Raw genomic sequence first — 23,708 nt, 5'->3', positions numbered from 1 at the left:
CAATCTTGATTAGTGTTGGGTACCGAGAACCGGTTCCGAACCGGAACCGGTTCCAACATTTCAATTCCAACGGCATCATTTAGACATGTGAATTTCGGTTCCGCTTTTCGATGCCTGAGGAAATGTTTCTTGCCGCTCTCCGTAGCCTACTGTATGACTGCGGCGGGGCGGGAAATGTAGCGTTGTACCTACACTTCCTACAGCGTAACCTGAGACCAGGGCCGGCCCGTTGCACTGGCGTTATAGATGTTCGCCTAGGGTGCCAGATCTGTGGAGGCGCTGCGCTGACAGCTCTGGGAGGAAAAAAAAAATGTTTGACCGTTGGTGCTCATCCTAATTTTCGGCCTTGATGTAACAACATTCATAATTAAGTAAATGTAACGCCCTTTTCATCCCGGTTACACTTTTCATTTGCCCTGTACGATGGGCGCTGTAAGTGATTAAAATGGGGGATGTTGGCTTATCTGGCACCCGCAGCTCACAGCCAAAGTGTGAGTGAGCGTGGGAGGGAGAAAGGGAGGGCGCTGTTGTTATTAGCCTCTGGTGCTCGCTGCTCTAACGGAAGAAGAAGATGTTTCTACAATGATGTGGAGAGAGAGTCCTCATTCCAATGTATACTATAGGACAGTAAACCAGACATATCGTTTTAAACTGGAGAGATACAAAAATATGCATAAATAAAATAGTAAACATAAGATCTGAATGAACAACAAAAATAAAATAAGTGACATTTATTTGTTATTGGCTATGGTAGGTTATTGGTTGGTCACATTCCAATCGGAATCAGAATCGTGGAAATTCAAACGATACCCAACCCTAATCTTGATACAGGTACTTATTATATATTATAGTTTGGATTCCTAAAGCTTTTAGGGTGCATTCACACCTAATAGTCCGTTTTCTGGTGCGCACCAGACGACAGTTTGTTACATTGTTTAATTTTTCAGAAGGTTCGGTTTGCGTTCACATGGGCAAAACTCAAACGGACTATAAACTTTAAACACAAGTCATGTGCACGGAAATGCTGTTCAACCATTGGTCAGACATTAAGGGGGTAAAAACGCAATGTGTATTTTTTTTTCTCGGCCGCCCCGTAGTTTCAGAGTGCATCGAGTTTAAAATACATCTACAAGCTGATGCTGATGCTGACAGTCCCGCTCCTGCTGCCCGCTTATGGCAGACCACACTTCCATGCTCACCGGCAGGCACCGACTGGCTATTGGGAGGACCGGGAGGGTATGTGTATGTGTGGCCCGAGCGAGCGAGAGAGAGACCTTACGTGCATTGTTGTTGTTAGCATCTGGTGCTAGCTAGCTGCGCTAACGGATATAAGGAGCTGTTTAAATGAAAACAGAGGAGCGACATTTTGCCACAACTGCGCCGAGCACTTGACTTTATGCAGGCAGCCAGACAGTGGGACATTGTACGAGAAGTCAGCACACTCAGCACAGATAGTGCGCGCAACATGATTGCAGCGTCCAGGCATTTGTATTGTATTATTGTATGAGAGAGGTTCCAGGTTGAATTGAGGCGAATATTTGTAATGTTCAGAGGTTGTTGTGTTTAATATTCTTGAGAATATTTGTCATTGTTCAAATGATAATAAATATTAGCATAAAGCATATGTGTCCACTCATATGTTGATCAGAGTATTAAAAACTTGAAAAATATTCCTCTAAGGTACATTTAGAACAAATAAAAAATTTGCGATTAACTATGGACAATCATGCGATTAATCGCGATTAAATATTTTAATCGACTGACAGCCCTAATAATCAGACAACGTCCGTTAAAAAACATTATAACACAATGAGAGACGTTCTGCAGTAAGGAGGGGCGTTTCACCAATGACAGGTGTTCAACACTTAATTCTGCTTCATTCTTTAAATTAACAACCGCGGATGTCTTGAAAGACTCTTTCGCTAAAGATTTTGAAGATATCCCAGTGTGAGAAAAAGTTTTTAGAGAGTACTTGTCCATGGACAAGTGAGTTTGGCAATTTACTTGTCCGAATACATTTTCACTTGTCCAGAATGAACAAAAATGTGGGGCCACTGGAATCTTCTTCTTCGCCATCGTATTTTACATTTTCCCACGGTTTTTACGACACCGCTAACGTAAGTGAGCGGTAAGATTTTACTGCATCACACATAGGGTTGGGTATCGTTTGGATTTTAACGATTCCGGTTCTGCTTTTCGATTCCGGTTATTTTTGTTTCTCGATTCCGGTTCTTTGAGAGGGTAAATAAGTCCCATGACAAACTGGGAGAAAAATATATTTATGAAAACATTAAGTCAAATCTGTATTCCTATTTACAAATCACTTCATACTTTTTAATTTCTTTCGGTTATTGAATACAATTATATAAAAATAATCTCTGCATTGTTTAGTTAGTTCTAAGTGGTGCAGTTTGAGAATGTACAGTTGGCCCAGTGTCCTTTGATGTTACACTGCAACCTGCCTGTGAGACAGAGTCCAACCACACATGTCCAACACATAGGACATAACCTAATAATAATAATAATAATGACACATTAGATGTATAGCCTAGAGGCTTAGCGCTTTTCTACAACTCAAAGACGCTTGCACGCTTACACATGTCCTGCAATCAGGGCCGCTATTATTAATAGAAGTTGTTTATTTGCATTAATTATATTTTAATCTTTTTGAGAATAGTATTTGGCAGGAAATGCAGACGTATTCACCTGTAAACGCATACTGGACGACATACATGCACAACCATTTACCTCACTCCATAAAAAAGTGTTGATAATAATAATAACAAACAGGAATTATATTTATATTATTATATTAGCCTACTTTGTTTCGAGAAGAAAAGAAAAAAAGTTCACTCCTGTCGGTTGGGGGGGGGGGGGGGCCTCATCTCACAATGCCACTTGGGGCCCCAAGTTGGCCAGGGGCGGCCCTGCCTGCAATACACATGCTGCAGCTGCCCAGCTGCTCACTGTTTGTAAAAGTAAATAAATAGTATTTTCATTTCAATAATGTACTTTCTATACCCTGCTTCATAAACAATACTGACATCCCTGTGCTCCTCCGAGTCTGGGGGTCCGGGGATGTGAGGACAGCGCGAGGACACAGACAGAGAGGCTGCTTTACTTCATAAAGGAAATGGCATCAATATTAACAACATAGGAGTTAAAACGCTTAATAACCTTCATTATGTGTTAGAGAAAGAACATAAGAAAGTTTGACAAAGATTAGGCTGTTAAACGGGCAGCGGAGCCGCTGTGTGTAGAAAGAGAGAGAGAGAGACGCTGAGCTGCACCGCGCAGCGATCAGCTGATACGGAGCATAGAGAGAGAGAGCTGCGGTCCGCGGGGCTCAGCCTCGCCTCCTGTCCTCACAACTCTTATTAATCCCGGTACCGGACAATTGTTATTTGTTCCCGCCCCCGTCTAACTGTACAGAAAGCGGCGAGATGCATTTCCTTAGGAATCGACAAGCAGAACCGAAATAACATTTCTAAACGAACAATGGCGGACACGTACAATTTGCGAATGAGTTCTGCCTTTTGTAAACTGAATGTATCAATAATTTGTCAATAAATCAGGCCGAAAAGCGTCACTTGTCCGCCGGACAAGTCAATTGAAAGATCTACTTGTCCGATATTGTAAATAACACGTCCCGGACGGTGGGACGTGTACTTTTTCGCACACTGTATCCGCGTTCTTGTGACACGTAAATACTACGCTTCCTATGTTTTCGTGCGGACTGCGTTCACACCAGCAATAAACCGCTCCAGAGTTCGCAAGCAAGTGCTCCGAGACCACCTATTTTAGCGGACCAGAGTCCGGTTGTTTAGTTCACTTCAGAGGTCTCGGCTGTGTTCACACCGACCCAAATGAACCGCACCAAGCGGCTAAACGCACCAGGGTTCGATTCAACCGGACTATAAAAGGCTGGTGTGAACGCAACCTTAGTCTACTATCCCATCATTCAAGGGTGGTTTTCACTATAAGTAATGGTTTTTCTTTGGACGGAAACTATAATTTACATTTTTTTACTATGTTCAATCTGAATTTACTTTAAAATAAAAACCACTCACAGGTTTATCATTGCTTTGAGAAAAAAGATTATTAATTTACCCTTTAGAAGTGAAGATATAGTCATTTGTTCTGGGAATGTCATTTTCGAGCCTGAGACCTGAAAAACAGGCTTGGGGCTTAACAGGTTAAACCTCACTGAGATCATTACTATTTTAGAATCTCATAAGTCTCTGCCTTAACAAATATTTTTGTGAAGTGTACTTCAAACCTGCAGTTTCTTTGGGAAAGTAATTGGTCACACTAACCAATGTGCTAACATATCATGTTGCATAAGGCAAAGAAGCACTTACAGTATAACCTCTGCCAATGAGGATATGAATATAGTGCAGTATGGGTTTTTTTGTCAGTATGTTTGCGCAAAATCAACTGGCCTGAATTTCATGAAACTTGTTGGAAGGGTGAAGCATGGGCCAAGGAAGAACATTCAACTTCAAGTGGATCTGAATCTAAGAGCGGATACACATATTACTTATCACTTTTGTTAACATTGCAAGATATGGCATTTGACCTTTATTTCTTTTCACTATATCTGTAAAGCGTCTTTGAGCACCTGTAAAAGCGCTAACAAAATAAATCTATTATTATTATTATTATTGGAAAGCTAAAATAGAGAGGTGACAGGAAATAAAATGTAATTGGGAATGATTCCAGACGCAAACTGGGGATGTTGCAGTTCATGGTTAGCACCTTAAACCCCCTAGGTCACCAACGGTTGTCAGCTGTATAAAACAAAGTTGTTCACCAGTGGAGACTAACCAACCAGTCCACTTACATGAACCAGAGTAAAGCAGCTTGTATTGTTGTCAATCCTTATGAGACCTTATCCAGCATTCAGTACCAGAGTGGTTTATCGCTGTCTGACCATGATTGCCTGTGGTTGGACTATAAAGTGGTCTTGATTGTGTCTGAAACAGGAAGAATGTTGCAAACCTCTCATCTACGTGTTTATCTCTCAGCCCACATCACCACTGCGGTTTAGCTGACAGTAACTGTGCTTTTTTAAACTTACCGTGGGCCCCGTGGGCATACTCATTCCTGCTTACACAAACACACATAAACGTCACAAGATTATTGCACACGTTCACACATGAGAATGAGGGCATACTTTTGACTGAATCTACAAGTTGTTTGGTGTTCTTGAGACTGTAAAGCTTATATCTCAAATAAATAGTTTTTCATTACTTTATTATCGGTCTGAGATATATACAAAACATGTCTCTGAGTGTTTGGCTCGAAATACCAAACAGATCATGCATTGTAGCATCCCATAAACCTCTCTGTTTCAGCCCTGTTTCAAAAGTGCTGATTCTGTGTCTGTTACTTTAGACGAAAATAAGGAGCCACTCCCCACGCCCCTCTGATACCTCATTCACACCAACGCAACTCCGGTTCAAGCTCCGTGCTAGAGCTTTTCAGGTTCAGAACCGGTTCTTCGGTTTAGCTCCGGCTCTTTTCACACTGCCCAGAGTCCGACTGGTGCTGCGTCATTGCGTCATCGTTTGCGTCATGGCGTAACTGTTTGCGTGCCTGCTTCATAAAGCCAAACCGGGCGGAAACTCCTCACAGCCGACACCGACAACAACAACAATGGCCGATTGTGCTCCAGCTTCCTCTGAACCTCTTCGGAAGACCAGATTCCCAGTAGGTCTCTTCAGTGGACCACTGCTGCTTGTTAAGTTTCTCCATTGTTGTGTACAAACTGGATAAAACACGGGCTTCTTGTTGTTGTTCAGGAGTTGATCCCGCCCCTGCCCCGGCCCCGCCTCGACGTAAGCGTGACTTATGTGGTGCTTTTACTCTAGCCGGACACTTTTTTGGTGCTTGAAACGAACCGGATTCCGGAGCTAAGAGGCTGCTTCGCTGCGGTGTGAACAGGAAAACCTGGTGCTTTTCAAGCTCCAGCTCCGATCCGGCCCTGAAACACCGTTGGTGTGAATGCGGTATGAGAGATATTTGGTTAAAAAGAACACAATGGTGCTCTAGGAGGAGATTCAGGTGATAAGGTGGGTGGCGGGGTTACCTTGGTTGGTGATTAGGGTTGGGTACCGAGAACCGGTTCCGAACCGGAACCGGTTCCAACATTTCGATTCCAACGGCATCATTTAGAAATGTGAATTTCGGTTCCGCTTTTCGATGCCTGAGGAAATTTTTCTCGCCGCTCTCCGTAGCCTACTATATGCCTGCAGCGGGGCGGGAGATGTAGCGTTGTACCTACACTTTCTACAGTGTAACCTGAGACCAGGGCCGGCCCATCGCACTGGCGTTATAGATGTTCGCCTAGGGCGCCAGATCTGTGGAGGCGCTGCGCTGGCAGCTCTGGGAGGAAAACAATTTGTTTTGACCGTTGGTGCTCATCCTAATTGTTGGCCTTGATGTAACAACATTCATAATTAAGTAAATGTAATACCCTTTTCATCCCGGTTACAATTTTCATTTCCCCTGTACGATGGGCGCTGTAAGTGATGAAAATGGGGGATGTTGGCTTATCTGGCAACCGCAGCTCACAGCCAAAGTGCGAGTGAGCGAGGGAGAAAGGGAGGGCGCTGTTGTTATTAGCATCTTGTGCTAGCTGCTCTAACGGAAGAAGAAGATGTTTCTACAATGATGTGGAAGAGAGTCCTCTCCAGTCAGACTAAAGGAGGTAAAGGACTCTGAGGGTTGAGATAGTTCACTTTAGTCTAAGTTATCTCAGTGGGTCTCAAACGTTTTGATCACAATTTACGTAAACACATATTTCCAAGGCTCTCCTTTATAATTATTGGGATAAAACAGGTTTGAAATCATTCCAATGTATACTATAGGACAGTAAACCAGACATATCGTTTTAAACTGGAGAGATACAAAAAATATGCATAAATAAAATAGTAAAATAAGATATGAATGAACAACAAAAATAAAATACGTTACATGTATTTGTTATTGGCTATGGTAGGTTACTGGTTATGCTCACATACTTATTTAATTATTCAAATGTGAACCGATCTTTTTCATATGGGTGTTTAGAGTTGTACCCCCTAGATCTAGTCTCTAGTAATTCTGCTTAAAGTGTACCAGATTGAAGCATTTTACTTCAAAATGTTCAAACATTTCTTCCCGGTATGCCTGAGAAGGCAGATATGCTGGTTTTTCTCAACAAGAACTGTTCTTTAAAAGTTGGACTGTTGCACTGTTGTAGCTTCAGTGGTTCTCAGGTTACAGTTACATAGCAGTGAATATAAACAGACTGATTAATGTGAATATTACTGTAAACTAACCTGTGTAAAAGTTTCTCGAATAAATGTAATTTTTTTGGTGGAAGAAGCATGTAACATTTTTTTTACCCTGCCCCTCAAAGAACCGGAATCGAGAACCGTTAAGAACCGGAATCGAAAAGTAGAATCGGAATCGGAATCGGAATCGTGGAAATTCAAACGATACCCAACCCTATTGGTGATTGGCTAATGGTAACACAAGCCAACAAATATTTATGACCTCATAAAGTGGCCAAAATCTGATCAGCTCATTTTCAGAAAGGTTTTTAATATAAATGGATCAGGACAAAAAGAGAGAGAATCTTTTTTCCTGAAACTTTCAGAGTCTCTTTCCACAGAGGGGACACATGGTGATGGATACAATACATTACAAAGTGGATTTTGCATAATAGGTGACCTTTAAGGTTTTTTACATACAAGGAATTCACTTTGGTGGATTGGTGTAGTGATTAAAGTTGAAAGCTAATTTTCAAAGAAAACCATATACGATAAAAAATAAATAAAAATAAGAATATGTCAAATAAACAAATATAGAATGAAAAAAATACTATGAAAAAACCTGTAGAATATAAATAGTGTGTCAGTAATTAGCATAGCCAACATGAGGTTGTTAAATTAGCAAAGCAGCTATTTGTATGTTTAGTGTGCAGGAAAGACTTAGTAGCCAAATCAAGGATTCATCAAACACAAGAAGTGTTTATGAAACGTCTTGTCTGTGTAGATTCCGTTTAGTTACAGTGAGAAAAGCGAAAACTGGAATAAGCCAAGACATACCGAGCCAGATAAAAATAAAACAAGAAAAATACAATTTCCAAGAGTAATGCCCACACGGTTTTAGAGAGCAACGTCAAACCCCCTGACCAAACTATATTACATTACAGCCTACCACATGCACCTGAGCCACCCACCCACTCCATCACCATCCAGTTTGCTGTGGTTGGAGTACACTTGTACTGGAACAGGGCAGCGGCCATGTAACACAGCTGGCAGAGGGTGATGCCAGGCAAGCAGCTGTCCAAACACTGTCCAGTCCCTAGAACAGAGTCAGAGCAATAGAATAATGAGAGAAAAGTGTGTAAACAGCACTCTCTCTTTGTTACCATGGAGGAAAAGCACACATAGAAAACAAAAAACCCTTTATGTGTCCGTTTAATTATCCAAAGCTATGGAAATATGGACGCTAAGTAGCCAATAACATCTCGCTGTTGTCATCGGGATGATGTTGTCAGGTGTTTGCTCCATAAAATGTATACAAAATGTGGACATACTCAGTCATATAATCCCATGATTTGTCATTCAATGATTTGTTGCTACGTTTTGAAGCCTCACAAGAAGTGACCATATTCAGATGAGATGGTGTAGCATGGAAAGGATTTTCATTGCTACGCCTATATCCTGATCACAAAGTGGCCACGCCCTAAAGCATACACTGCTTCATAGTCTGTTTTGTTCTGAATGGGACCATCATTTTGAAAACGGAAAAGGATACTCAAAATAGTGATTGAGACGATAAATTCATCAGGAAAATGTTAATGTTAACCTATGTTGTAAATGTATTATGTTTTCAATTTACACACGGCATCTATTGCACGTCTGTCCGTCCTGGGAGAGGGATCCCACCTCTGTTGCTCTCCCTGAGGTTTCTCCCATTTTTCCCTTTAAACTGTGGGTTTTCTCCGGATGTTTTTCCTTGTACGATGTGAGGGTCTAAGGACAGAGGGTGTCGTATTGTCATACTGATATTCTGTACAAACTGTGAAGTCCACTGAGACAAATGTAACATTTGTGATATTGGGCTATATACATAAACATTGATTGATTGATTAATCTGTTAAGCCCGATGAAACAATATTCATGAAACTGTGTCTCAGGGCTTCTTAACATTTAACAACCTATTAATGCGTCATACCCACTTAACGGGAAGAAACTCAGCTAACTGACGTTATAAACCATTTTTACCTAAACAAAACACATCTCTAACGCCAAGCGTCTGAATTAGCACTAAGCGAAAGAGTGCTAACGCACTTAGCACATAACTCACGGTAGCAATATTTTATACTTCATGCAATCTGCACAAACTAGATATCATATGAAAGCTGAGATTCCAATGCTATAAGCAGGGGTGCACATCACTTTTTTAGTTATGAGTTACTCAGATGAGTACCAGAAAGCGTTTGGTACTCACCCCACACAAAGCGTGGTCCTCCTCAGTGTCTCCTTCACTGTCCTCTATTAACACTTCTTGCATGCTAGATGATGAAGATGATGAATTTGCACCTCCCTGTCTCTTTTTAAGCCTTCGATTTGCTTTCTCCAAAACTTGTTGCCAAAACTGTGAAGTCCTTGCCTTTCCTGAGGCCAAGTTGAAGGATCAAATACTAAGAAATGATCACATGACTTGAAGTCATATCTGATTTCAGATGTGGGAAGTTACTAACACTTATTCAAGTACTGTATGTAAGTACAATTTTGAGATATTTGTACTTTACTTGACTTTGTACTTTACTTGACATGTATTTAATACATTTAGTTGCTTTACAGATGTGGATGAATGATGTGAAATATAATCAAGTGTTAAATCAGACTTTAGTTCCACCTGGAGTAAATCCACAAGCTACCCTGAAGTATACAAAGTCATTACAACTAGCTGCACCTTTACCAGCTTTGAGAACACTTTCATGATCAATCATTATAAAACATATCATATATATTATTCTGAAATGGACCAATCTGCACAATGACTACTTTTACTGTTGCTACTTTAACTATATTTTGATAATACTTTTCAAATGTTACTTGAGTAACATTTTGAATGCAGGACTTTTACTGTAACAGAGTATTATTCCTACACAAGATCTGAGTACTTCTTCCACCTCTGTCGTATTTCAAACTCTTCCATTAACACCCTGAGTAAGTTTGCAACTGTGTGTTTTACTCCACTTTGTTGTAAATAAAACTGCAGCAGCTTGACCACAGAGCGTGCACGTTGTGATCAGCTGATTTTGCGCAGTTCTCCAGTGTGTGCGCGGGGCACAGAATGTGCACAGGGGAGTCTCCCACTGCAGCCAGTTGGCGGAGTTTTGGCACAATTCTGTTGTTCATACCGACGTTAACCCTGTCTGTGCACACGGCGACCAACTCTGTTGTCCGGTGATCTAAGCCTCTGCCTCCTGTAAGCTTCACAGTTCTCATTCATAACACTCCGTTCGATGTCTCACTATGGGATGCGCCTCAACGCGTATGCAAACAGAAGCATCAATCTCATTACGCTAATCCTGATTGGCTGGTGATCTTGACGTCTACGTCAGGGAATCCACCCACCCTTTAAGTAGCTTGCGCTACGTCGCAGCGTCATTCAAACACCTCTTCTCGCTTCAGAGCACACCTTGAATATCAGTAACCGGGCTAGCTTAACAGTCCACAGACTGAACCCAACCCAACACAGCCCCGCGCTGTGTCAGGCTGGGGCTCAACAACGGCGGTAGCCACGGAATCGGAACCCCGCGCCGTGTCAGGCTGGGGCCCGGTGGAGGCAAGAGCCGCGAGAGCGGAGCCCCGCGCTCCCAGCTGGACCTCACCGTGGTTCCACCCGCGGAGGATGTCCTACAGCTGGATTATATGGAGGAGGATGAAGAGGATGCCTCTGAGTTCCTCTTATCCGACTCGGATGAGCACGAAGATGACATCTTCGTTTCATCTGCCCAGGCTGCCAAGCCGGAGGCGATGTCCGCTCCCCTGGGCGAAAGCACACCAGCTTCGCCCTGCCTCAGTATGGACTTGCAGGCCGTGTGCCAACACGCTGCGTCCAGGCTGGACATCCCCTGGCCTGAAGTGGCCAAGGAGACCTCCAGATCTCGCTATGAGGTGAAGAACTTGCCCCAAGCAGCGAGGATGAGGAAGCAGCTTCTCCCAGTCTTTCCAGAGATGCTGGACGAGGTGTCGGTCTCGCGGAGAGACCGCCCTTTCAGCAACAAGGCCCCAATCCAGGGTGCCTCCTCTTTGGACTGTGACGGCATGGAGAAGCTCGGCCTGCTCCGCATGCCGCCCATGGAGCCGCTGGTGGCAGCCATGACCGAACGAGCCTATAAAGCCGCAACTTTGTCCGCCAGGGCGCTCAACGTCTCCTCGCTGCTGACCGCCTACCAGGTGGTGCTCCGCGAGGACATGACGGTCAAGCCTGAGCCTGCCGTGTGGGACGAAATTGCAGCGATCACGGACATTTGTCTCCGTGTGCAGCGCTGTGCAGTCCAAGCCACGGGCAAAGCACTGGGGATAATGGTGGTACAGGAGACAGACAGGTGGCTTACCCTGACGAACCTTCCAGACTGGGAAAAAGAGGACGTCTTGGACATGCCTATTGTTCCCTAGGGCATATTTGGCTCCGCTCTAGCTTCGATGCAGCAGCGGTGTGAGTCCAAAAAGAAGGAGGATGAGGCTCTCCAGCTTTGTCTTCCCCGAAGGGTCCAGCCACCGCCTTCAACAGCCCCGCGGCAGTCCTTCGCTCAGGCTGCCTCACGTCCTGCCCGTTTCAAAATCCCGAAACAGCAGAGGCCACAGCCTGCCCCGGGTCTCCAGCCCAGACACGAGGCGAGGACGGGCTGGCCAAGAAAGTCTCCGGTTCCGGCAGCAGCCGCTCAGGCACAGCCGGCACCAGACTTTCAGCCACCAGACAAAGAAGAAGAAGAGGGCGGCCTGACAGCCTCCTCTCCTCTCCTCGATAAAAGAGCTGGAAGTTCCCTGTTCTCCAGCTCCAGAACACGTTCCAGTGTTAGATGCTCATGTGTTTCCGGGGTGCCGCCATGCCCCCATCTTCTCGCCGCCTCGAGTGATGTCAGAACGTCATCCTCAAGTTCACGCCATGAGGGAAATGGACTTAACATCAACGACAGCAAGCTCCGCTGCTCGTTTAAGTCACACAAACACATGTCATCAATATTGTCTTTTAATAAATAATTTTCCACTGTCGTTTCCAGGCTTAAAGCCAAGGGCGCAGTCAATAAAAAGGAAAAGAAAAACAATAAAAACAATAAACAGTCTGACGTCTACCCCCCTTCTAAGATTGGCTGCTACCTCTCTCAGAAGGCGGACGATGGACGGGGCTGTGAAGGCATCACCGCCACGCGCATGCGCAGTGTCGACCGGGGTTGTCAACCTGGGGTACCATCGTGTTCAGACACTAGAGGGCCCCATAACACAACAAATAGAGACACTGAGGGCAGACGACAGAGCTGTGACATCTCCGCTCGCTTCGAGAAGCGAAAAGTGGAGGATGCTCACAGACTCTGCCTGGGTTTTCAAGACAATAACACGGGGTTACAGACTCCAATTCGCTGTCACCCCCCCTCACTTTTTGGGCATTCTGCATTCGCAAGCCCGGGGAGAGTCGGCCCATATTCTAGAGCAAGAGATCCTCTCGCTACTAGACAAGAAGGCTATATCTATAATACCCTCCGAACAGAGTCAGAGCGGCTTTTATTCCAAGTATTTCCTCGTTCCCAAACGAGGAGGGAACGGGATTCGGCCTATACTAGATTTGAGGGCTCTGAACAAATATCTCAAAAGATACAAATTCAGAATGCTCACTCACACATCTCTGTTGCGTCTTGTGCGCCAAAACGATTGGTTCACATCAGTCGACCTGAAAGACGCGTATTTCCACATCCCAGTATATTATCCACAAAGGAAATATCTGAGGTCTGTTACGAGTACAGAGTACTTCCCTTCGGTCTGTCTCTCAGCCCACGAGTGTTTGTATGCAAGCCGCGATAGCCCCGTTAAGACAACAGGGTATTCGCCTGGCAACTTATCTGGACGATTGGCTCCTTCTCGCACAGTCGGAGCAAGAGGCTATTACGCAGACGAATGTCCTCGTAAAACACCTGCTCGACCTGGGTTTCGTAATAAACACAGAAAAGAGCATGTTGTTCCCAGCCCAGACTGTACTCTAACTGAGCCTACGCCTGAATTCGGTGCCCTTTACAGCCCGCCTGTCAGCAGAGAGAGTGAAAGCCTTCAGGGCTTGCCTCGCTCATTTCCAGCCACGCAAATATGTTCTCTTCAGATCATGTCTGCGGTTACTGGGGCTCATGGCATCAGCCATCCTGGTGGAACGACTGGGTCGCTTACACATGAGGGAATTTCAGCGCTGGGTGGCTGCCCTCAGACTGGACCCTGTGCGTCATGGTGCGCGGAGAGTGATGGTCACTATGAAATGCGTAATGGCACTGCGCTACTGGCTGCACCCGACTTTTCTAGTACGGAGTGTACCTATGGGTGCTGTCCTATCGCGGAAGGTGGTCACCACAGACGCATGTCTGACGGGCTGGGGGGGTATATACGAAGGTCGACCTGTGAGGGGTCTCTGGAGCTGAGACCTCCAACGGTCACACATAAATTATCTGGAGCTTTTAGCGGTGTTCCTCACCCTGAAACGCTTTTTGCCTTTTCTCAGAGGACATCATGTCCTCGTGAGGACAGACAACACGACCACAATATCGTATATAAACCGCCACAGGGGTTTGCGTTCTCTCCAGTTACACATGCTGGCCCGCAAACTGATCTTATGGAGCTGCGGACGTCTCCTCTCTCTGAGAGCAACGCACGTACCAGGAGTGATGAACCTCGGGGCAGATCTGCTGTCCAGAGGTGCACCACTATATGCAGACTGGACTAGTGTTGTCACGATACCAACATTTTGGTTTCGATACCGATACCAAGTCAAGAATTGCGATTCCGATTCTTTTTCGATACTTTTCTTAAAAAAAGGGAAACACGGAATATCGGCTTTAAAATTAGGAATAACAGATGATTTTAGCAGTCAGAACAACTAAAGCAGCAGTGTTACTAAGAACAGAAACACCAAAGAGTCACATCTAATATAAATATATATAAAAGCATTTATTTTAATTGTGTAGCAGTGAGTTTAACATTTTGGCAGCACTGTTGAGCATTTTGAAAATGTATTGTCATGCCTCTGTGCAAGGCTTAGTCTTTCTATCTTTATAGTCACTGGTGTAAAGTAACTAAGTTCATAAACTCAAGTACTACTTGGGTACAATTTTGAGATACTTGTACTTTATTTAAGTATTTCAATGTTTCTTTTGCTACTTTGTACTTCTAATCCACTACAGTTCAGAGGTACATGGTGTACTTTTACTCCACTGCATGTATTAGTGATGACTACTTTTACTGTCGCTACTTTAATACTTTTACTTGAGGAACATTTTGAATGCAGTACTTTTACTGTAACAGAGTATTCCTACACTCTGGTGCTTCTAGTACAAGACCTGAGTACTTCTACTTTTACTGTCGCTACTTTAACTATATTTTGATGATAATACTTTTGTACTTTCATTTGAGGAACATTTTGATTGCAGGATTGTTCCTACATTCTGGTACTTCTACTTTTACTCAAGTACAAGATATATACTTATACCACCTCCGTTTATAGCCTATGAAAAAAACTAATAGAAAACGAAGGCTAAAGCTAACGTTAGCAGATAGTGATGCTAGTTTGCTCGTTAAGTTTGCTCAACGATAATATTGCGACAGAAACACTTTTCAGTGCACATCACGCTCTGCGCTCCGACAGGGAGCTCTGCTCTGAACACCTGAACGGCCCGTTCACAGACTTCTGGCGTTTTTTTTGTCAACAAGCCGAGGCGCAGCGGCAGTTGCACTCCCACTTGCAGCCATGCTTCTCGTTTTCTCACATGCTCTGGCAGCTAGCGCGTGGCCGCGTGCACGAGAGAGGGGAGGGACTTAGAACGTGCTTGAGAGGAGCGGGACTGCAGGCACGGCTGCAGGGAGTGGAAGCAGAGCGCTGAACACACACGGCTCTTATTAAAACGGCGCTTTTTCACGGGAGTACTTTTCCCCGTCATTCTTAAAGTACCGATACTAATGAAACGGAGGAATCGTACCGTTTTTAACGGCAGGGTATCGCGGTACCTTTCAAGTATCGGTACACCGTGCAACACTAGACTGGACTCTACATCCAATAATTGTGAGTCAGCTGTGGGTGCGTTACGGCCGGGCTGCAGTGGATCTGTTCGCATCAAAAGAAAACGCTCAATGTCAGCTGTTCTTTTCAATGCGCGATTTAAACGCACCGTTAGGCGTGGACGCGCTCGCGCACGCTTGGCCTCCGGTCCTTTTGTACGCGTTCCCACCCCTGGCTCTGATGCCCCCAACTCTGGCCAGAGTGAGAGAACAACGCCACACACTGATCCTAATAGCTCCACACTGGCCTGCAATGTACTGGCTGGCGGAGATATATCAGCTGCTGTGCGGGCAGCCGTAGCAGCTCCCGCTACGCAGGGACACACTGTCTCAGGCGGGGGGGGCGATTTTTCACCCACACCCAGAGCGCTTGGCACTATGGGCCTGGCCCGTGAGTGGTATAACCTGAATACAGTGGGACTCCCTCAGAAGGTGATAAACACTATTCAGAGTGCAAGAGCTTCCTCCACCAGGTCCCTCTATGACTGTAAGTGGAGGGTGTTTGAGGAGTGGTGCCTTCAAAAAGGACACATCTCTTTTCAAAGTCCTGTTGGGGTGATTCTATCATTTCTATAGGACCTGATTGATAAACACAGAGCTTTCTCTACGATCAAAGTGTACCTGGCTGCTATTGCTGCAGCCAACATCTCTTGGTCTGCCGTTTTATGAAGGGGGCTCGCAGGCTCCTCCCTGTTTCCAGGTCACTGGTGCCCTTATGGGACTTGGCAGTGGTTTTAGATGGGCTCACTCGACCTCCATTTGAACCCCTGGAAGAAGCTGACATGAAACACCTGTCACTGAAGACAGTGTTGTTACTGGCTCTGGCATCTGCCAAGCGAGTCAGTGACATTCATGCGCTCTCTGTACATCCTTCATGCACTCAGTTTGCCCCGGGGCAAACGAGAGTGTTGCTGAAGCCCAACCCTGCCTTTGTACCTAAGGTGGTTGGCTCATGTACCCCCATTGGCATTGAGGTATTTCCTGCCACTGTGTTCCTCACAGCTGCCAAATTTGCTGTGCCCAGTCCGTGCTTTACGCACCTATATGGACAGATCAAAAGAGTTTTGATGCAATGACCAACTCTTTGTATCCTGGGCTAACCCTCATAAGGGCAAGCCCGTTACCATGCTACGGCTCTCCCACTGGATTGTGGACGCGATTGCTCTGGCCTATACGAGTCAGGGTTTGCAGGCACCAACGGGCCTGCATGCTCATTCTACTCGTGGACTGGCTACATCCTGGGCTTTGTTCAAGGGTGTTTCCATCCAAGACATTTGTGCAGCAGCGAGCTGGTCCTCACCGCTCACTTTTGTCCGCTTTTACAGGCTAGATGTCTCTGCTCCAAGTATGGCCCGTGCAGTGCTGGGCCCCGTGTTGAGACAGGGTTCTACCTGTTTTGTTTTTGGTGATTTTCGAGATAAGCATGTCTAGCAATGCGGGAGTTTCAATATCCCAAAGTGAGACATCGAACGGAGTGTTATGAATGAGAACTATAGGTTACTTACGTAACCCCAGTCTAAGAGTAACATGAAGTGAGATGTCTCACCAGACGGCCCTTCTTGCTAAGGTGAAGCGAGAAGAGGTGCTTATTTTGAATGACGCTGCGACGTAGCGCAAGCTACTTAAAGGGTGGGTGGATTCCCTGACGTAGATGTCAAGTTCACCAGCCAATCAGGATTGGCGTAATGAGATTGATGCTTCTGTTTGCATACGCGTTGAGGTGCATCCCATAGTGAGACATCTCACTTCATGTTACTCTGAGACCTGGGGTTACGTAAGTAACCTATAGGTCCGTCGGTTATGTCCTGCGCGGCTCGGCCAGCACCCAGTTCAGTCAGTCACAGAAAGTCCGAAGAGTTTTTGCAGGCAGCAAAACGGCAACGTAGCCGCTTAATGTCTCGTAGTTTACTCCATTGAGTGTTGACAAGAAACACGTATAGACAAAATATGTGTTTTGTTTTGATGTTTTGAGGTACGCAAAGGCGCGTAGTGACACAAGTGACGTTACGCAATTCAGATTTGTGCCGCGCATGCGTACCTGCATACCAGTTATGTGCACCCCTGGGTAGTGCTGCGTACCGGTACGCCGAACCGGTACTGGACTTGTAAAAAGTTTCGGTTCAAGTCCGGTTAAAACCGGAACGTCGGGAACCGGTACTTGGACTCGCAAAAAAACTAGCACTTACGTATATTCTGGTGTCTGTGGTTATTTAAACATTCCCTGATAAACGTTATTCAGTGTCAATAAATGAGTGCTAATCCCAGTGTGCTCAGTGTACAACACATGCCATTTCACCTTCGATTCACGGTTTGAAAACGTAGCATTTCGCCACATGCTAATGCTAACCGGAAGTGAAGAATTTTCAGAATAAAAGTATTAAGTTAATAGTGTGAACTTCCGGTCTTTTCAGAATAAAACTGATTTAAATTAAATAGTTTATTTAATTCAAAATTACGCCATATCAACATTGATTTTAATTTCTAACAGTATGTATGTACATCACTATGTATGTAGTATACTGTAATGTACACATGTAGAGTTGTAGAAATGACATGGTGTACAGACAGTACTGTACACTCTGACTGTACAGCCACTACAGTGTAGCCTCTACACTGTTACACACATACTGTACAGTATAATGTGTATGGTCTACTCTACACTCTACCTTTCAGCAACGTTTTAGGGATTTAGGCTCAGTCAGCTCAGGGACAGTTTGGTTACTTTAGTTTGGTAAATGAAATAAATGTTTGAACTTTGTAGTAGTTCACTAGTTGCTGTCATAAGTCATTTGTAGACTAAGTGGCAAAAAGTGTTTTTTTTACATTTGTACTTTGTAGAGAAATGTAGACACAAGTTGGAAGGGAGCACAATAAACCTGACGAGTTTGAATTTGAGTTGATTATGAGTTAATTTTCAATTGATAATTAGCTCACAATAAGTTCACTTTAGTTACTCACACAACTTGACGCAAGCCATGGACTTATAAGTCCGGACCTGAACCTGAACCTCTGGACTTGAGTCCGGACCTGAACCTGAATGTGAGTCCAGGTACGCAGCACTACCCCTGGGTATAAATATCATCACTGTACGACCAAAACTCACGTCAGCGAAGCCATGAAAGAGAACACACAACTTCACTTTACGGAGCCAAAACGGCTAATACGTCTTACCTTTGCTATTTTCTGATCAAAAGTTGCGTTCAATGACATTAAAACGCATATAAACGCTGCTGAAGATTAATCCAATGTCTCTGTGTCACTTTGAAATGATTACTGATAATCCATCATATAGGGCTGCTATTTTAATCACGATTACAATTATGGCTTGCAACGATTACGAAAACAACGTAATCGAAATAAAACGATTATTTTTTTATTATTATTCTTTTTCAGTTGAATTATACTTAACGTTCAGGGTAATCAACTATTAAAAACATACTGTTCACATTTTTTCTCCAATAAATGGATATTTTCAAAGTCAATGAATAATCGCGTTTAATAAATCGCAATTATTTGCTTTGTATGTCGGGGGCGGGAGATTCATGTGATTGGTTGTTGGTCGTGTTGCTTGAATAAAATCCCCAAGCTCCAGACACGCCCAGATCCAAGCTTTTTTTGAAGCTGTAGTGTGGACGCTCCGTTACACTGTTGGTGCGCCGCGTTTGGGGTTGCGGGGGGGATGCGGGTGCATAGCCGCAGGAAGTAGGGCTGCTGGGGGTGCTGCAGCACCCCCTGTTGGCGAGTGTTGTACATTTGAACAACTGAGTGACCACCTAAATAAAAATTATTAAACTACATAAAATAGTTATGTTTTTCCTTAAAATAAAATTAGCTGTATACAGTATCATATAGTAGTCATAGTATATATTTCTATCAGTCCGGTGGCTTGTATGTATTTTCCAAATAAATAAAATCAGAGTCATCTAGGTCGTGGGATAGTGACGTAAATTACGCGACACACACACTGCAGAGTCTAGAGCAGGGGTGGGGAACCTCCGGCCCCCGGGCCGTACACGGCCCGCGAGACAATTTGGTACGGCCCTCGAGGTAATTTATAAACACACGCAAAAAAGAAAAAATATGTAAGAAATCTAGACCGCATAAGAATTAAACAAGCGAGTGCCTGTTTTTCCTGGCCAAGGTCAGGATCCTTGAACACAACACGAGCCTAACGTGTCATCACGTGGTATATGTCTCGTCTGACAGGGGTGCAGTTCTGACGGAGAGCACCAGAACGCCGCTCCGGCACTTCAAAAATTGCAGAACCCATAAGGAGCCGTACACATGCCGCAGTTTTTGCGTGTCTGTGTCTTTAGTTGAAAGCCCAGTGGTGATCTGTTCATCTGTCATACTGATCATACAGTCAATAACTTTGTTGTTATTAGCATCTGGTTAGCTAGCTATGCTAACGAATATAAGAAGCTTTTTCTACAACCAGTGAGGTAAAGGCACATCTTTATATGATCATTATAGTTATAAAAAAATAAGAGAATAAAGTAAACTACTATATAAAATGCTATATGACACTAAAATAATAAAAAAATAATAATATAGTTTAAAAGGGGAGTGATTTGTAAAATATCCATAAAGAAAAAGAAATGCTTGCAATTCTGTTTCATCTGGGTGTTGAGAGATGTATCCATAGATCTCTTAATGTTGCTCTCAAAGTGCACCAGATGATGCTTTTAACTTCAACATTTAAAAAAAAAAAACCTTCCGGACCCCCCTAGAGGAGGTTAGGTCCCCCACCACTTAAATCATTTCCACATGGATATGAAACTAAATACATTTGCACACATCTTGTGTCCATATCTTTCTGTTTGGGTGGTCATGCCACAACCGTGCACGTGCATGCATACGTGAGTCATGGTAAGATATCTGGATTAAGAGGTTGCTTTTTCTCTGCACAGCATGAAAGGAAGGCCAAACGAATGGGCTGTGATTTTAGTTTTTTAAGCAGAGGTCAATAAGTTGTACGGCCGTCGGAGGATATTGAAATGGCCCTTGAGAGGAAAAAGGTTCCCCACCCCTGGTCTAGAGCATGGTCTCTAGAGTGACTCCGTGAAGGTATTTCATGTTCGGGGTCATTTGTTTTTTGTATAATCTTGCTTCGTGCAATTGACAATTGTTGTTGTCTTCTCTGTGAACGTGAAGTGTTTCACAATCACCACCACGTGACGCATCTGAACGAATCACGTTGTCAGAAGTTGACACCAGCCAATGAGATTTTGTTTCTTGGTTTAGGACCCTTTTGTACTTTCACGATTGGTTGCTGATACAAAGGAAATGACCATATTTGGATCCGATGAGATTGTGCAGGAGAGACAGACCTTTCCAAGGATATCTCTGATGACATGGTGCAAACAGCGGTCGCTGTACTTTATGTTACGTTAGAATGCTAACTTTTGGTGAATTCAGGAGAAATATACCAACGCAAATAGACAAACTATAGTAAAATAAACACTTAAATGTGTATTTTGTACGTTTTCCTTCCAAAAGCCTGAAAGAAAACATGTTATAGAATCAAAATAGCACAACATCTCAAAATGTACAAGTGCATGAAAAACGATGTTTTTTTTTTGTCTCGCCTTTAAACAAACAATTTAAGCGACTCGTATCGCTGACAGCCGTGCCCGGCCCGCACCGCCTTAAGCGGCCCCCCTCCCCACTTTTGGCAGCACCCGCTGAGCAAAATGACTTCCCGCGGCTATGTGCGGGTGCTAGTGGAGCCTCGCAGATGGGGCTGCAGCAGCCCCCTCAGCACCCCCCTTCCTTCCCGTGTCCATTCGTGATGCCTCGCTGTCTCGCAGCAAGCAGGAAACCACACCAGTAAACCAGCTCACACTGTCAGCTCCTCGCAGCAGCGAGTTGACCAATCAGAGCACACTGGGCTCATGGGGAGGGGGGGCAGGAGCTCCAACAAGGCATTTAGGACAGAGAGTGAAATTCAGTGAATACACATACATTACAGAGATGCTGTATGAGAAAACCAATGTGAGTTGCACAATGTAAATCTATTTTAGTAGACCTCAACAATGGAATTATGATCAGTAGCAATGTCCATGACATGGGACCTTTAAAGTCATGTCAGACCCAGTCATTTGTGGATGTGATCCCATGTTGGGAAACAAAGAGGCACTGGGCGGGATTGGCTACCACACACACACAGACACACACAGATATACACACACTAACAGACATTGTGACAAATATTGACATTGTAAAGAACAGAAGTGAAAGTCTTTTACTTTCACTTTTCCTCCATCTCTTTTTAAGAATTACATTTGCTCCTTTTTCTTTTTCCCAAAACTTCCCACATACACACGTACACTGAAACATACCCACACACTAAGGATTACAGTATGGTATGGGCGGGAACCACAAGGATTATTACTGGAAGACAGTTACACAACCAGAACAGAAGTTCAAGAGCCAAATAATTGAGAATGGATGTGGCCAAAGTGGTGAAATACAAACTATGTCTGTCATTCACGATCCTGTCATTATTACAGTCCACTAACCCACGAGCCATAACTTTGTTTTCTTGTATCTTTCTTTGAAAAGATTTGGGGAAGTCCAACTTTTGTGTATGGAGGTTTAACCAAAATGAAACGCTTGGATGAAGGTCAAACAAGGTTTCCCTTGCATTGTTTGAGATGAGGCAGCACCACAAACTGTGTCCCAATGTCTGATACTGTGTCAGGTTTCTAACTGAGTTCCATTCTTATTTGTGTTGTGTGCACAGGGGGGGAAGGGAGAACCTCACGTCTTCAAGGAAAAGACCTTTAAGAAGAAGCGACAGTGCAGCGTGTGCCGACAGAACGTGGACAACATTGGGTCTTTCTGCAGAGGTAAATGTTGCAAGCATGTGTTGTCATCATTGTTACAGCTTGGTCTCTCACAACTGCAGTTAGTTACTCTAAAGGACCAAGAGGACCAATATTAGGAATTGATTTAGCGATTTTCAGTGCCAAATATTTCAGATTAATGATGGTATCCAAAATGATAATCATCTAAATGTGCTTTAAACCTGCATGAATCACATTACCTTTAATTGTATTTATTCTTGCACCACATATAGTACACACTATAAAATCCAATGGAAATGATAGTTGAAACTTCGAATTGAATCCAATTTACTATATACTATTTTTAACATGCATTTCTTTATTTCCTTTTAGTATGCAAGACAGCAACCCACAGAAAGTGTGAGGCAAAGGTAAGAATCCACCCACTTGAGTTTTTTTTATTGAACCCAATTGTATTCCTTAATTACCCACTATACAGTTAATTTCCATGTGGGTTTCTGTAAAGTTACACATATTGCACATTTTCTTGGTGGACCACCTATGGCCTCCACATTACAAGAGGAATCAGTTGTGATAGAGTTGTAGACAGCATTGAAAGTGATGTTGCTCATTTACCCAAATGTGTAATCTCTTGAATACAAAGTCAGTGCCAGATGTTGGCATTGACTTGTTGGAGGGTCAGTTCTCATGACATCCCTAGTGTGAACACAACCTGCTCTGTAAGAGGTCAAATGTGCAGTCATCGTCAACCATGACCCTACTAATTCAAGGTTAAGCCCAAATGCTGACCCTCTAATCTTTCTTAATCGGGCTGACCACTGGAAGGTATCCATCCTTGGTCATATTTCCATGTGACTGCCCTAGACTGTCGGAATAACATTTTAATGGTTATCCAAACTGCTTAGTACATTGTTCTGCTCGTGAGGTGTGAAAATACATGACAGTCGCTCTTTGAGGGCAGAAGTCTTGAGATCTTTGCCAACAGAAGACCGCTCAGTTGCATTCCTCGGAAAGAGCTGCAAGCCTCGCCCGCACCCACAGTGCTGCCTCTGTGAAAGGAACATTGATGGAGCGGATGGTGTAATGAATAGACAGAGAGGGGGGAATGCTAGCCATGGCCAAAGCGATGAAGAGGGGGTAGGAACGGGGAGCCTTGGCTGGCAGCGGGTGAGAAAGAAAGCTAAGGGCGAAGGCATGTGGCAAAGACAAGCCTCATTCCGCAAGCGTTGCCCCATCCTAATGTCTATTATCTGAAGGGAGCCATGAGGATGAGTTCAGGGATGGAAGGATGGCACAAGCAATCATAAAGTAAAACCAGGGTTTTGCTAGACTTGTGATGTAGGTTTGTATTCTTGCTTGATATAAAGTAAGGTACATATTTCTGTTTTGCAATGCAACACATGTATTGCTTTTTATGTGTCATTTGACGCCTCAGCAACATGAGAAGATTTGAGCAAATACTTCTGAAGTCAGGGGACATAAAGAGTGTCTCAGTGTGTCTCATTTCTTCTGAATTGATCGACCAGAACGTCTGGGCCGGGACGCAACTGTAGAAATCTGATTGGAATCAATCCAA

The 23,708-nt window shown here is 44.0% G+C and overlaps 1 protein-coding gene across 8 annotated transcripts in view; it reads left to right on the top strand.

The window, feature by feature from the left end:
• Window positions 1–23,708, top strand: part of tns2a (tensin 2a) — an 87,552-nt gene that overhangs the window by 20,272 nt on the left and 43,572 nt on the right. For all 8 annotated transcript variants that reach the window (XM_034087829.1, XM_034087828.1, XM_034087826.1 and 5 more), the window contains exons 2-3: window positions 22,069–22,174; window positions 22,505–22,542. In XM_034087829.1, the coding sequence (XP_033943720.1) occupies window positions 22,069–22,174; window positions 22,505–22,542 (144 nt within the window). The remainder of the gene's footprint in view (window positions 1–22,068; window positions 22,175–22,504; window positions 22,543–23,708) is intronic.

Source organism: Pseudochaenichthys georgianus, chromosome 7 (genome assembly GCF_902827115.2).
Source record: "Pseudochaenichthys georgianus chromosome 7, fPseGeo1.2, whole genome shotgun sequence".
Taxonomy (NCBI): Eukaryota; Metazoa; Chordata; class Actinopteri; order Perciformes; family Channichthyidae; genus Pseudochaenichthys; species Pseudochaenichthys georgianus.
The sequence above is the reverse complement of the archived record's forward strand: the minus strand, read 5'-3'. Positions and strand labels throughout refer to the sequence as shown.